Below are 15,516 nucleotides of genomic sequence, written 5' to 3'. Positions count from 1 at the left end.
GAGAGTCTATACTTTGTAACAAACTCAAGCTATTATGATGAAGAAAATTGTACATGATCATTTTCATATATGTCTATATATCTCGTACATTGAGAAAATAGGGTTCCTCTACAAAACAACAACGACTTTAAAAGGAAAAACATATAGCCCATTCACTACTCAATCTCTATGCCACAAAATATACCATCAATTATCATGATCGAGGATAGCAACTATACAAACCCAACAGTGAGAAATATCCAGAGAATTTAAGCCCCTCAGTGTAAAGAAATCTGGCCAAACTATACATTTTGAAAGGAAACCATGTCCTAGATGAATAGCCTACACGAAGCACACAAAATTAAATGTCTCATAATATGTAGAATAGTTATAGCTCATGTCGGGCGCGTGTGGGGTGCAGGTCTGCCGAGGCCAAGAAAAGGCTTCACTAACCTCTATTTGCAAACAATTTTTTGATCCAAACTTTAAAAAAGCAGTTGCACGTTCATGTTTGATCAGGCAGAAATGAATGATTGAGATGGAACTAAAATATCAAAACTATAATTGTCGAATGATTGGTAATGTGACTCGTAATCGGAATACCATAGGAGATAAAAACATACAAAACTCGATACCGTTTAGGTACAAATGTCACCCGCTCCTTCCTCGGCAGCTTGGCGACAATCTCATCTCCCAAGTTCACAAGAACAGCTCCCATGTGCGACCAAACATGACTCGTCTCCAGCCTACAGGCATGCAAGTGAGATGGATCATGACTTGCTCTTGCATGAATAGCTGATGATCCTTATGAATCTTACTCAAGTACCTTAATGTTCCAGCTTCATCTAGCTGTAAATTTTCGGAGTATACAGGAAAGACTGATTAAGGCTTTAACACATCAATAGAATGCAGAGGCCGGGGGTCCTGCTCCTTTTCTAAAAATAACCACATCAATAGAATACAATTGCTAGACAGATTTATCTTTTTGCATAACCAGCAGGCACACCTCAAATTGCCCAAATTTAATCAAAGGGACATATATATTTCTCATGCTTACTTGCCATAGCCATTCTCATGCAGAAGCATGTTGGGCATATTACCTAGAAGGCACAGACAAGCATGAATTACGACAGTCTGGGTATATCAGGTTTTAATACTTTTGCATATAAGCATCTTACTACAATAAAGTGTGCCTGTAAGGTATAGGCATCTAGCTATGGGTGTTTCCAGTATACCTGAATATTTTGCTTGGCCATTAGCATGTTTGAATGACGGAACATCTCCAGTTAACTATGCCAAGTCATCTTGAAAAATTACAGGAATCATGAAGGTATAAAGTGGCAAGTCCACAGTGAGAAAATTCAGAAATACACTGGAAATACTAATGGATACTCATGGACAGAAGTTTTCTAGTCTAGGACGCCCGCGATAAGATATCTAGAGTATATTAGTCATTGATATATTAGAACCTCGCATGATATTAGTCAATTATTAGCCTTTTAATTCCAGGATGTCTCCGTGGCAAAAGTATTACCATCTACTCCCTCCGTTCCTAAATATAAGTCTTTGGAGAAATTTCACTATGGGCCATATACAGAGCAAAATGAGTGAATCTATATTCTAAAATGCATCTAGATACATCCGTATGTGGTCTATAGTGAAATCTCTACAAAGACTTATATTTAGGAATGGAGGGAGTAAAATTCTTTCCGTATGGTAATGCAGGGTCGGCCATTGCTCTACTTGTTCACGGATTTTAGACAAAAGCACACCATAGATGTTCCGGTTCTTAAAACAAAGCTCCTCCAGGTTGTGCGGATGCCTAAAAATATAGTAGTATAACAAACAAGACATACTCTGTTGAAATAGCGTTGTCTAATAGAGAAGCTCATGCACATGACTGATCAAACTGACCATGGCATATTAGGGAAAGCACGCACCGCACCGGGCTAGGGTTTTCTCGTTCTTCAAGATCTGGGTGTTGTGGATCAGCCGATGCTGTGGCGGCGACACCTTGCAGGTCTTGGCGACGACCGCCTTGAACATCCGTACGGTGGCACCCAGGCCGGCCATGGACTTGGAGCCGCTGGTGCACCGGATCTGCCGCCACGAGCTCGCCGCCAGCGTCGGTGTCGGCATCCCCTTTGCCCATTCCCTAGCCTCAGGGTTGATCCAGGTGCTCCAGTCCGGCTTTGGGTGTGCGTGCTTCAGGCGACGACGGAGGGTGCATGTCGTTACAGAGCGATTGCGGCTGGGAGGAGTCGAGAAGAGCTTGCGAGGAGGATTCAACGGGACGGTTTCCCTTCTCAGCGGGGATTATTAGCGGGGATTATTACGTAATTTTGGGGACGTGGGGCATCCCAAACAAATCTGTGTGGGATTTCGTCTGCCAGCGGCACACACCCATCAGATGGTTTGACTAAATTTGACGGTTGATTTGATCGACCCTGGCTGATCCGGTGGTGCTAATTTATCTAGGTACAATTAGGTGGGTGTCTATAAAAAAGAAAGTGTTCTCTCTTTATTTGTTTCCAAAAAACTCGTTATTTGTTTCTAGAAATCCGTTATTTGTTTCCTAAATTAAATTGCATTAATAAGAGATATCGGTTGATTTGGATAAATTAGGAAAGTTTAGTCCGTGACTTTTTGTACGTTAGGAAAGTGTTGCTTTGCTAAAAAATGAAGAGAAAAATAAACCAACGTGAAGAGTGGTGGTGGAAGGGAAGACGAAAAAAAACCGGACGAAAAAAACCCAGACAAAAATAATGGGACTATTCAACCAACTCGTCCATTAAAAATAGAGATGCATGATTGAAAGCACCAAGCCAAAATCTCTCCATGCTGCGAACGGTAGTAGTCGGTGGCAACTATTTAGCTGTTTGCGTTTTTCTAGGCCAACACAGGAACCCGAGTTGTTTGTTTTGAACTTATGGTCCAAATCAATGATAGAGGTCTATAATGCTTGCGTTCACTGCCACGGCTCTCCACGGCTATAAATCTGAAGTACTACTACCTTGCTACTACACGCAGGCGGAATATGGGATACCAAGCAGAGCAACGAAGGGAAATGGTCGCACGGCAAGACCATGCCGGTGAAGAACGTCCAGGCGCTGGCCGCGAACGCAGCGGAGCTGACGGAGGAGGCCATCAAGCGGTACATCAGGCCGGCGAGGGCCGACGATGTCGCTGTTGCTGCTCATGGTGATGATAACAGCCAGAGCATTCCCGTAATTGACCTTGGTTCCCAGAGCTATCAGCTGGAGGCCGCCAGGCTCAAGTCTGCATGTGAGGAGTGAGGCTATAGCCGGCTATTTAAAACTATGCTCAAGTCTGCATGTGAGAAGTGGGGCTTCTTTCAGGTATGATTTTGTTCCATGTTTGAACATTTTCTCCATGAACTATGACATCATATATGTCTTTGCTTTCCGTGGTCTGCTACATTAAATAAATCCAACTATGAAGACATAGTTCATATAAAACAAATGGTGTATTTTTCGTAACAGATAATAAAATTATAACAACTCTTAAATCAGCATTGCAGAATATGTACATAGGGATACTAATTGATTTTCATTAGGGTACTCTCTGACCCTACTTAGTTCAACCAAATGAAGCAAAATTTCTGAAAGTGGTGCGATTCTGAAAACTTGTAGTTTGGTTGAACTAAATAAGGATCAGAGGGTACCCATTTGCATCCCCGTGTGCACATGTTTTGTTGGCCAAATTAAAGACATAAAGACCTGTGTCAACTCTATAATTTTGAGAGTATATCTTTTGTTAGAGAGGGCTCAGATCGATTAGTACTAGCTGCAAATAGAAATACATGGAGGCTAATGCTAGGCGTTAGTCTGTTACATCTCCTCTTGGATCTGTGTATTGTTAAACGCTGGAAAATAATTTTGATTGCAGAAGGGGTGCGGCGATATATGTGGACATGGACATGCAACAGAATCAAATGGCCAACAAAATAATAAATACTTTCAGCAATATACTGCATGGAGTGCAAGCTTCGACCAAAAAGAAAGGATAGTAGTACTAGTACACAAATACTTGATTTCAAGAATGAATTTAACAAAAAAAAAAGGTTCAATTCATTTAGATATAAAGTTCAAACTAAAACTTGTATGTATAGAATGATGGAGCATAAATATATCAAACAGCATGCCTACGACATATTGTACTGTACGGAGACAAGAGTTGTCACAACTAAACCCGTAATGATTGTAACCACCAAACAGATGTTTAGTACTTCCTCTGTAAACAAACTTTAGTGACCTTATTTCAAAAAAGTAAAAAACTTCAGTGACCTAAATGCCTTACATTTGTTTGCAGAAGGAAGTAGTGACCTAAAATGTCTGACATTTGTTAACAGAGGAAGTACGCAATAAGTTGGAGCCACTAAATATTTTTTTACCCGTAGAAAGAAGTTGGAGCCAATAAATGTTAAGTCAATGCAAAAGAAAAAATGCATTGTCAGGAAAAACAAGCTATTACAGGAGAAAATGAAACATAGTGATCTGGCAAAAAGAACTAGAAACAACAAAGCATATGAAGTAATAATTCATTCACCATCAGAAAATATATATCAATAACTATGTGTTGCCTTAGATGAGCAAATAAATAGGTCTCTAGAGTAAAGAAAATATTGCAGGCCAAATGTGCAGGTCACACTGCTAATTCAAAAATAAGTTGAGCAATCCTATTCCAAGTTTGTCACCCTTTATAGCTCCTTTCAGACTGAAATACTGCAGTTTTTCTCCAAGGAGCCAATACATGTAATACATACAATTTGCAGGTGAAAAACCATGGAATTCCTGACACAGTTATTTTTGCAGGTACATATTTTAAGTCCTATACCATGACTACCTAAACCTTGAAACAACAAGAAGCGGTGTCTCTGATATGATTTATTTTTTCAATGCAACAGGGAATCCATTGAGTTGTACTCCTCTGAGCTGATGAGGGTGACTGGCTCGCTCATGGCAATCATCGCAAGAAACCTAGGTGTTGAGCTCCCCCAGAGATACGTACGTGAGTCAGGCATTGAGGATGACCTACTACCCTGCATGCCCCGTGGGTCATGATAAAGTTTTGGGGATTTCACCCCATTCCGACATTTCAATGCTAACGCTGGTATGGGAGCTGAATATGGTGGGAGGGCTCCAGATCAAGAGACAAGATGCATGGGTGCCGGTAAAACCCCAGCCCAAGGCATTGGCGGTGAATGTTGGTGACTTTCTTGAGGTATATCTATGCACCCGTTGATATATTAATTTGTTATCCATTTCTTATTAGGATATACTGTCTAACATCGTATTAGTATTTTGTCAGGTTGTGAAGACTAAAATGCCACATACTCGCTCTAATAAAGAAGTCCCCAATTATTAACATGAGCCCTCTTTATTTGTAGATATTGACAAACGGAAAGTACCAAAACATTGAGCACAGGGTCACCGTTAATCCTCACAAGGAGAGGATGTCCATTTCTGCTTTTCACCTCCCAAAGTTTGATATGAGCGTGGGCCCACTATCTGAAATAGTTGGAGCCGAGGTCAAGAAATACAAGACCCTGAGGGTGGACGAGGTTGCTATGCCATGCTTAGCGTCTGAGTCTACAAGAGCAGAAATTTCAACAGCCGTAGTTGCTATAATAAACTATATAGGCCCGAAACATTTGCGCTGCTCCACTTTGGTCATGCTTAATTGACCGATGTATACGAAGGTGAGCTAATAAATGTATCCAGATGTGAGATAATAAATCAGAATGTGTACTCCTCGAAATTTAGAAAGCTTTTCTAATTAAGCTGAAAATGTACTTAACCATAGCATTTGCATGTGGTTGTATTTTGGGTTACTAACCCAAGTGGCCCAGTGGAGTAACTTGCTAACCGTGGAAAAGTGGCAATCCAGTGGTGCAAACCTGACATGTTAAGAAGGCCATGGAAAATGATGGAGTAGTTACAGGGCAGAGTATTAGGTTGTACTTGATCAATTGGCCATGTTAATTAGTCTATAAATAAAGTTAACTGTGTGGCTTCCCAGTAGTACTGATTTGGCCATGTGGTTTTGACTTGTGAGAGATAATCAGTTTAGAATTACAAGAAGCCACTAAAACTAGGCAAGAATTTGCATCGCAGTCTTGTATGCAGCAGGGTTGCTCTTGACAGCCCAAAGGTGCCATCAAATATTCCAAGCAAAGTTGCACATGCACCTAGAACAATGCGACAGCAGATAAAATCTAATCTAGTTGCTTATCGCCCTAACCTCGTTGATGGGATTCAAAGAAAAAAAATACTTACAATTCATTTGTCCTCTTCTTGTGCCCTCTTCAGGCTTGGACTTTTCCAGCCAGTTTGTCCGGAACAGTATTTGCACTTTGCTTCGAAGGCACTTTCCTGGGATCTGGGCTGCTTCCGTAGTCTAGAAGCTTGCAGGTTCAGGGTAAACAATGCAGCGCCATTATCGAATGGATCTCGTGAACGGTTGACAAAATGATATGATATTAGCACATATATAATCTTATGCACACTAGTGGAGTTCATATGTGCTCTACCTGATACCCCCAACACCAGAACCAAATATACAGAGATGTCACCACCACTTCAACCTACTGCATGTACAGTGTTTCTTTTTTCTTTCGAAAAGGGGTTACCCCGGCCTCTGCATCAGAACAATGCATACGGTCATCTTATTAAAACAAATAAATAAGGTTGTAACAATGTTTCAAAAGTCTCCAACTGAAACAAAAGCTCACGCAGAGCCAAATAGGCTAGAAACACATACTAGCCAAAACAGGGACGCCACAACCGGCTGGCTAAAGCAAGATAGGTAAACTAATTGTCTATCCTATTACATGACCGCCATCCAAACCGGTTGAAAATATCCCGCGCTACCATCTCCCAGCGGATAGATCCAGTAACCAAATGCTCCCTGGCCTCCATCGGAGTGAGTAGCGACCACGAACGGATCAATGCCGTGGCTCGGAAGATAACCTGCATAAAATGAAATCATGATGTTCTGTTAAAAATCAAATCATTTCTGCAATTCCAGATAGTCCACAGTAAAGAGCATACTCCCACACGAATATGTCTCGCTAAGTCAGACTCAATCCCATTAAGCCATGTCCCAAATAACATGTTAACAGAATTCGGTGGAGTAATATTGAAAGCAATGTGGACGGTGCGCCAAAGAACTTTGGCCAACGGGCAATCAAGAAACAAGTGCTTAATTGTCTCATCCCGATCACAGAAACTACACCTAGTTGATCCTGTCCAATTATGCTTTGTTAGGTTGTCCTTGGTTAAAATGACTTGTTTATGGACAAACCATATAAACACTTTTATTTTCAAAGAAACTTTGACAGCCCAAACATGCTTGAAGGTAGGAATGAAGCTCGAATTGATTACATCAATATACATTGATTTAACTGTGAATACTCCAGACCTAGTTAGCTTCCAGCGTAATTCATCGGGTTGTTGGGACAATTGAACCTCCATCAGTCTCCTAACTAGACGGAGTCATTCTTCCCAACGATTGCCCGCTAGCGACCGTCTAAACTGAATATTAAGGGGGATAGATTGAAATATCGTTGCAACGAACACCTCACGACGTTGAACAATACGATATAAAGACGGGTATTGAATGGCCAAGGGTGTCTCTCCGAGCCAAGTATCCTCCCAGAACCGTGTACTAGCGCCGTTGCCAATAATAAACTTTGCCCTATTAAATAAGGATTGTTTGACTTTCATCAGTCCTTTCCAGAAAGGCGAGTCGGTCGGCCTAACTGTCACTTGTGACAAAATTTTGGTTTGAAGGTACTTGCTACGAAGTATTTGCGCCCACATGGCATCAGTCTCATGGGATAGCTTCCACAACCACTTACTAAGAAGGCATCTGTTCTTAACTTCGAGATTCTCAATACCAAGCCCCCCTTGGTCTTTCGGTCTACAGATGATATCCCATTTAGCTAGCCGGTACTTTCTTTTTAGTTCATCACCCTGCCAAAAGAAACGTGATCGATAAAAGTCCAGTCTTTTCCTTACTCCAACTGGGACTTGAAAGAACGATAAGAGAAATATAGGCATACTCGTGAGCACCGAATTTATCAAAATTAGTCGGCCTCCGTATGACATGAGCTTGCCCTTTCAACAACTCAGTTTCTTTTCAAATTGGTCTTCGATGCACTTCCATTCTCTGTTTGTCAGCTTACGGTGGTGGATTGGTATGCCGAGGTAAGAAAAAGGTAGCTCCCCCAAATCACACCCAAACAATTGCCTATAAGCCTCTTATTCTTCTTTGGCTCTACCAAAGCAGAACAACTCACTCTTGTGAAAGTTAATCTTAAGCCTAGTCAATTGTTCGAAAAGGCATAACACCAGCTTCATATTTCTCGCCTTGGCCAAATCATGCTCCATAAAAATGATTGTATCATCAGCGTACTGAAGAATGGATACTCCTCCATCAACAAGATGAGGTGCCAAGCCACCGACTTGACCATTCTCCTTAGCCCTTCCTATCATAAGTGCTAACATATCAACCACAATGTTAAACATGATAGGGGACATCGGATCTCCTTGTCTTAGGCCTTTATGTGTCTGGAAGTAATGACCAATATCATCATTCACCTTAATTCCAACACTTCCTTTTTGCGTGAATGATGTAACCTGGCGGCGCAAGGCTTCATCGAAACCTTTCATACGCAATGCCTGTTGGAGGAATGGCCATTTGACTTTATCGTACGCTTTCTCGAAATCCACCTTAAAAACTACTCCATCTAGTTTTTTAGAATGGATTTTATGGAGCGTTTCATGAAGGACAACCACCCCTTCAAGGATGTTTCTATCCGGCATGAAAGCAGTTTGGGACTATTGCACCACAGAATGTGCAATCTGTGTAAGCCTATTAGTCCCGACCTTGGTGAAGATTTTGAAACTAACATTAAGCAGGCAGATCGGCCTGAACTGCTCTATTCTCACAGCATCTGTTTTCTTAGGAACCAATGTGATAGTTCCAAAATTCAATTGAAATAGATGAAGTTGTCCAGAGAACAGATCATGGAACATAGGTAACAAATCCCCCTTAATAATGTGCCAGCACTTTTTGTAAAACTCAGCCGGGAAACCATCCGGTCCGGGAGCCTTATTGTTTTTCATCTATGCAATAGCATCAAACACTTCTTTCTCTGAGAACGGAGCAACCAAAATATCATTATCGGCATCTGATAGTTGAGGCACATCCTCAATCCTAGACTCATCGAGGGACACATAGCTATCCTCGGGATGTCCAAATAACTGCTTGTAATATTCGGTTATATAAGTTTTTAGGTTATCCTGTCCTAAAATAGTACCTTCGTCTTGCTCAAGCTGAAAGATTCTCTTCTTTCTATGCTTGCCATTAGCAATTAAGTGGAAGAATTGAGTATTTGCGTCCCCCTGGACAACTTTGTAGACCTTAGCCCGCAATGCCCACTTCAATTCTTCTTCGCGGAGAAGTTCTTTCAACCTCTTCTCCGCCTCGATTTTAACCTGAAGCTCTGTTGGCTGCAAAATCATGGATTCAGCCTGTATGTCAAGGGTCTGAATAAGAGAAAGGAGCTTGTCCTTTTCAATCTTATACTCCCCACTAAGGTGTTTAGCCCACCCCTTTAAGAAACTTCTCAAATGCCTAATCTTATTCTGCCAACGCTCGACCGAAGTCCTACCTCCTGCACCCTTAGCCCATTCCCTGGCAATCAAGTCCAAGAAACCTTCGCATTCAAACCAGGCCATCTCAAAAGAAAAGGTATCCTTGTTTCCCACGTGGTTCGGCTCCCCCGAGTCCACGAACAAAGGAGTGTGATCGGATATTCCACGCGAGAGGGCTTGTACTGTTACGAGAGGGTACTTCTGTTCCCACTCAACGCTCGCGAGAACTCGATCAAGCTTTTCGTACGTCGGGTTTGGTAAAGCATTAGCCTAGGTGAACTTTCTACCAGAAAGCTTTATCTCCCTCAGATCCAAGCTTTCAATAATGGTATTGAACATAAACAACCATCTGCCATCAAAATTATCGTTGTTCTTCTCCTCTCTCCTCCGAATGATATTGAAATCACCCCCAACTAAAATTGGAAGCTGCTCAGACCCACAGATTCGAACAAGGTCCGCCAAAAACTCCGGTTTAAGCTCGGGCTGTGCGGCACCATATACCGCCACCAAAGCCCAATTGAACCCATCAGCTTTTGACCTGACTTGAAACTTAACCGCAAAGTCACCCATCACTATGCTGCGGACTTCTAGTGAGTCACATCTCACACCAAGCAAGATCCCACCCAATCTTCCTCGCGGAGGAAGGCAATGTCAATCAAAGTCAATACCGCCCGCAAGAGAGGTAAGAAACTGGGGCGCAAAGTTCTCACGACTAGTTTCCGAGAGAGCAATAAAGTCTAAACGATGCTCTAAAGATGCCTCAGCAAGAAACCTTCTTTTAGCCAAGTCTTTCAGACCTCTGCTATTCCAAAATATTCCTTTCATAATTCATCATGAAATTTTTTGGTAGTCCGAATCCTAGCACTCCTACGAACCGCAGAATCGGGGTAAATCTTCCGTTTCCATTTGCGCTTTGGTTTACTAGGTTCTTCCGCTCGGTCCTCATAACCGGGCTCAGTGGCACTAACTACTGTATTAGCCTGAGGAACATCATCATCCTCAGACTCCTGGTTTGATGGTGCTAGATCCGCACAGAAGTTATTGAGCACTTGGACCCCCAACTCGTCAATCTCCTCATCATTCATGGGCTTTACCGTAGCCAGATTACGAATAATCTCTAAGGCACGTTCTGCTTCCAAATCCAAAAGATCATTTACTGAATTGGAAATTTCACTATCATTAGCCCCTAGTGAAACTCCTAACTGGTTTGCATTATTTATAATTTCCTCATTAGAAAAATGCAATAAAGAATTAGATATGTTGACGGACATACCAGTAGAAATCGCAGCATCCCGAATCTTGGCCGCCCTTATAGCGCACCTCTGCTGCATGTCATCAACCTTCGGGTGGTCCTGGAGACGAGAACTCATCCGTCGCCCTGCAGATACCGGATCGGGGATCCCACCGAAGGAAATAACCTCCTCCCGTGTAACACCTCGCGCTGAAGATTCAGCCAAGGATACCAGAGGAGGCGATGGAGGGCTCACAAGGCCCATGGACGGGAAGCCGGGGGAGGGATGCGCGGGCGCCGCCTGCCCAAACACTCCCCCCGCCCCACCCCCTGGCCAGAGATGACTGGTGAAGGAGGGAGGGTCGAGGCCACCTGCCCCAGACCCCCCCCCAACACCACAGGAGAAGCGGCGGCTGAAGCCGGCACCGTAGGAAAAGGAATCGGGTCCACCTGACCCATACATCCTCCCCCATGACCGGCCATCGTAGGCGTCACCGGTGTCCCCGACGCCATGATAGGAGGAGAGGAGATCGAAGTCACCTGACCCGGACTCCCCCTCCCAGATACAGCCTCTGAAGCAGACGTCGTCTCCCGGTCCAAGACCACTGGGGTTAATCCCTCCACCCCTGGTCCAACCACAGCCTCAAACTCCAACACCGGCAGCATGCACTCAAAACCATCATCAGAATCCACCCGGTCGCTCCAAAGTTTGGGAGGGGCAGATGCTGGCTCAAAAGATCCAAACCTCAACGTGCTCATCAGCGCCGACGGAGCTGGGGCTGGCTGAGCCCCGGGTCCATCCCCGGGCAGCTGAGGAGCAGGACTAGATCCAGTAGTCCTCTCTCGCCCAACCTCATCAGTGGGGTCCCCACTAGCACCCGCATCGCCATCACCCTCGTGCATATCCACATTTGTCCCATTAACTGTGATAGCAAACAACTCTGTATCCTCAAACTCAATCTCAAGCGGGAACACCTCTCCCCTATAAGTCCAGTTGACCACATCCGGGACGAACTCGATGTCCAGAACACTCACTAATAGTCGGGCCACCCCATGGGCACGTGTGAATGCCATATCCACTTTCTCAGTTTTGCCAACCATAATCCCCAGACTAGCCACAACTCGAGCATACGTCAAAGACTCGGAGGGGGCCCCGGAAAACCGCAGCCACACCTGAGTGAGAGGCTTTCCCTTGGGCTCCACTTTCTTCCACTCGTGGAACTCTAGGATGCATTTCGTGCCAGGAACCTTGCACAACCCAAAACTCAGCAACCTCTGCAAGTCGTCCACCGTTGGGAAGTCAACCCTAAACACATTGTCCTCAACCTGGACAGGCTCCCACTGAAAATCACCTGGGGCCAGTTCCTGGAGTCTCTGCACAATCTGAGCCTCAGACCCCACTCCCTGGGTAGCTTTCACAATTCCAGTAGTCAAGCTCTGTGACTCTACCGGAATCTCTCTCGCCGCCGGGGACTCAAAGAACATAAGCTCGGCACAATATACTCCATACATCGTGAGAGCCGGAGCCTGATCACGCAGAAGCGGGCAATCCCCCATGGCGTGTTCTGGTTTACCACACGTGTCGCACAACTCCGCCACACACTCAGCAATGAAGTGACCCTTGTCACCACATCTATAGCATAGCATCTTCTCCTTCTTACGCGCCCACTTGGACGCCCTCTCAGACTCTGCCCGGTCGCCTGCGTCAGTTGTAACCCCATTTCCAGGAATTTCCGCGTTAGCCAAATTCGTCACTACCTCCATCGCCTGGCTAGGCAGTGCATTCGTCTGAACGGGATCGGCCGCCACCTCAGCCTCCTGATGATCCACAACGGCCGGTGGCGGAGGCTGTCTGCGATGACGACCACGACCCCCGCCACGACCACCACGGTGACCACGGTAACCCCCTCTCTGCCGGTAGTCCGGTCCAGAAGCTCCCTCAACAAAACCGCCCGGAGGGCCTAGAAACGGCCTCTCAGCAGAACCATCGCTCTGCCAAGCATACGCACGACCGCCTCCCGTCGATGGCGATCCACGGTGTTGACCATCCCCATACGCATCGTGGCCGTCATCCCCCACTGTCCTCGGGCGGATCATAAGCTTCTCCAGCCACCACGTTCTGTCTCGTCTGCGCTGGGCCCAAGCGCTTATGCGTCGGCCTCGCAACATAGTGAGGTGGCGGCGCAGGACGATGATGCGTGACGGAAGAAGTAGCCGGGACGACCGGCCGCGGGGAATTGGCTTGGAGAGCCAGCCGAGGACCATTGGACACATGCACCGGTGGCCTCGGCGGAGCGGCTCCACGCCCCACTGCCGCAGCTGTCGGTGGCCTCAGCGGAGCAGCGCCGCGGCCCACCGCCATAGGTCCCGCCGGAGCCGACGGCGGTGGCCGAACTCCAGTCGTGCCATGACCCGCAGCCGTAGGAGGTCCGGTCACAAGCGCTGGTTTTGGGGCGGGTGGGATGCCACTCCCTGCAGCAGCCGTTGGTTGGGCTCCAGGTGGCGGGCCGCGCCCTGCCGGCAGGATCGGCCTCTGCCCTAGCACACCACCGCCTCGTCCAGCCGGCGTCGCTCCGGCCACCCCAAGGTTCTTTGGATCAACAGAAGGGGCACTCCCCCGCCCAGCCATGGCGAGGGGAGGGATACGGGTTGCGCGGCCAGGACCACAGCGAGGAAAGCCCGGCAGAACGGAGCGCTTGTCAACCCTAGGCGGCGGAAGGATAGATCGAACACAACGATCTTCTAGCATGCATGGCTCGATAAGCAGGGGAGGCGCATCCAGGCTCTCCCGGGCCACATACCCAGTCGGCGCCTGTCCACCAAGCCCTTCGTCAACACCCCCCATGCTGGGCCTCATACCCATGCACAGGCTTGTAGCCGACCCACTCCTCGACAGCCCCTTCGCGGCCCAAGAGAAAATTTAAACGAGCCGCCCTAGCCGCTCGGATCTCAGCCGCCGCCCTGATCTCCGGCACCGGCGGTACTAGCTCCGGTATCCCTCTCTTCTTCTTCTTCTTACGAACAACCCGAGTCCAAGCGTCTTGCGGGAAAAAATCTGACAAGGTGATGGGTTTGATGCATACCTTAGGTATAGGCCCTTTCCAAGGCCGGATCGCCGTCGCCGCCGTCCTCCGGTGGATGGTCCGGCGAACAACCTCCACTCTTTCCTCAGAACACAGCCCGATCCGCCCCGGAGCATCACCCGGCGCCAGCGCGGCCACCTCATCCTGCGAGTGACCAGGGCTGAAGGCCTCCACGACCACATCGGACGTCGTCAGTGAGTATTTCCCCGGCGATCTGCCATCAGGATCACCGTCGTCGTCCTCCTCATCTTCCGAGTCCGCAAGAACCCAAAACCGCCCCCTGACATGCCTCATAGACGAAGAAGGCCGGCTCACTGCAATGGCCGCGGGCGCCTCCCGCATCGCCTTGTGCGTCATCGTCAAATCGATCACTTCGATCTCCTCTCTCTGAACCTCCTGCAAACATGACAACACATGGACATCGAAGTCATCTAAAATAAAACGCATCCCTACCTCGATCTGAACGTCCGCCGCCAGGTAGTAGCCGGCAAGGATGTCGTTATCCATATCACGAAGTGACGTCCAGCGCGATGACGGAGAATGCTGTAGCCGTCCCTCGATCCATCCGCGGATCGGATCGGAGAAACAAACCACCCACTGATCCGCCATGACCCGGATTTCGTCATCCCCGGTGATATCCTCTGAGATCACCGGCGGAGGTGATGGAGTCTGCCGCGCGACTGGCGGCCGAAGCGCGCCGGTCAGCTGTGTGCCCGGCGGCCGAAGTGCGCCGGTCGGCTGCGCGCCCGGCGGTAGCGCGTCAGGCGGCCTTGCGTCGCCGCCCAGGACGTCTCCTTTCATCTCCCTCCCCTCCAGGTCCTCCCCCTACAAACCCAGCACCTAACGCTGGGAATTGTTATCTCAAAAGATCATTACTTGAGATATGCCACTGGTTGAGAAAATAGCACATTATGTTCAGTCGTCATTCAAAATTTCTGGATCACCCTTCACAAAGTCTCGCAGTCTGCTCAACTTGGTTGCAACCTGCAGCCGTCGTAAGTGCTTCTCAGCGAAACAGACTTGGTCAGGCAACCATGCATGCAATGCACACTCTCTATCCAAGTGCCACTGTCATCGAACCTACTCAATCTTCAGACAGCTCTTGTCGAGTTACCCAGCAGAGTTTTCTTTGGAAACTAGTTCCAGACACAAATCTCTTGATGTCGCCAGTGAGTATCCCCTGCTAGTAAAACTAATTGTAAACTCACAGGTCTTACTTTTATACATCCATGATAACAGTATCCTTTCCAAGACTAACTTATGATACCCTGACAAGTGACAACTTTAAAAATTGTTTACTTCCATTGGTGCCTTTTGGATTAGCTGTACATTTTGCAAACAAAATATTCAGATGCGATCCGGATGCAACGTGCCAACAAGATGGTTCTGCTAGATGTAGGTGTTTAGTTAGTAGCACAAGTTGATGCATGCAAACTCCTCATAGTTTACTAATTTCGTCTAATTAAGCTGAAAATGTACTTGATCATAGCATTTGCATGTGGTTGTAGTGTGGGTAACTAATCCGAGATGTCCAGTGGAG

At 46.6% G+C, this 15,516-nt stretch overlaps 1 protein-coding gene and 1 pseudogene across 1 annotated transcript; one reads left to right on the top strand and one right to left on the bottom strand.

The window, feature by feature from the left end:
• The first annotated feature begins 2,050 nt into the window (after positions 1-2,050).
• On the top strand, positions 2,051-6,398 carry LOC125530874 (protein SRG1-like; annotated as a pseudogene).
• Positions 6,399-6,637: 239 nt separating this feature from the next.
• LOC147973733 (uncharacterized) lies at positions 6,638-15,495 on the bottom strand. The gene is made up of 2 exons (XM_087522225.1): positions 13,977-15,495; positions 6,638-6,971 (listed from the first exon to the last, which is right to left on the bottom strand). The coding sequence occupies exons 1-2, from the start codon at positions 14,775-14,777 to the stop codon at positions 6,813-6,815; spliced, it is 960 nt and encodes a 319-aa protein (XP_087378351.1). The 5' UTR covers positions 14,778-15,495; the 3' UTR covers positions 6,638-6,812.
• Positions 15,496-15,516: the final 21 nt, after the last annotated feature.

Source organism: Triticum urartu, chromosome 5A (assembly GCF_056163025.1).
Source record: "Triticum urartu cultivar PI428250 chromosome 5A, HENAU_Tu73, whole genome shotgun sequence".
NCBI classification, from domain to species: Eukaryota; Viridiplantae; Streptophyta; class Magnoliopsida; order Poales; family Poaceae; genus Triticum; species Triticum urartu.
The sequence above is the reverse complement of the archived record's forward strand: the minus strand, read 5'-3'. Positions and strand labels throughout refer to the sequence as shown.

Excerpts from the sequence above, each read along its gene's own strand:
- LOC147973733 (XM_087522225.1), bottom strand. The coding sequence starts at position 14,777 with ATGAAAGGAGACGTCCTGGGCGGCGACGCAAGGCCGCCTGACGCGCTA. Across the intron at positions 6,972-13,976 it reads GGAAAGGGCCTATACCTAAG|GTTATCTTCCGAGCCACGGC; the intron begins GTATGCATCAAA and ends CATTTTATGCAG.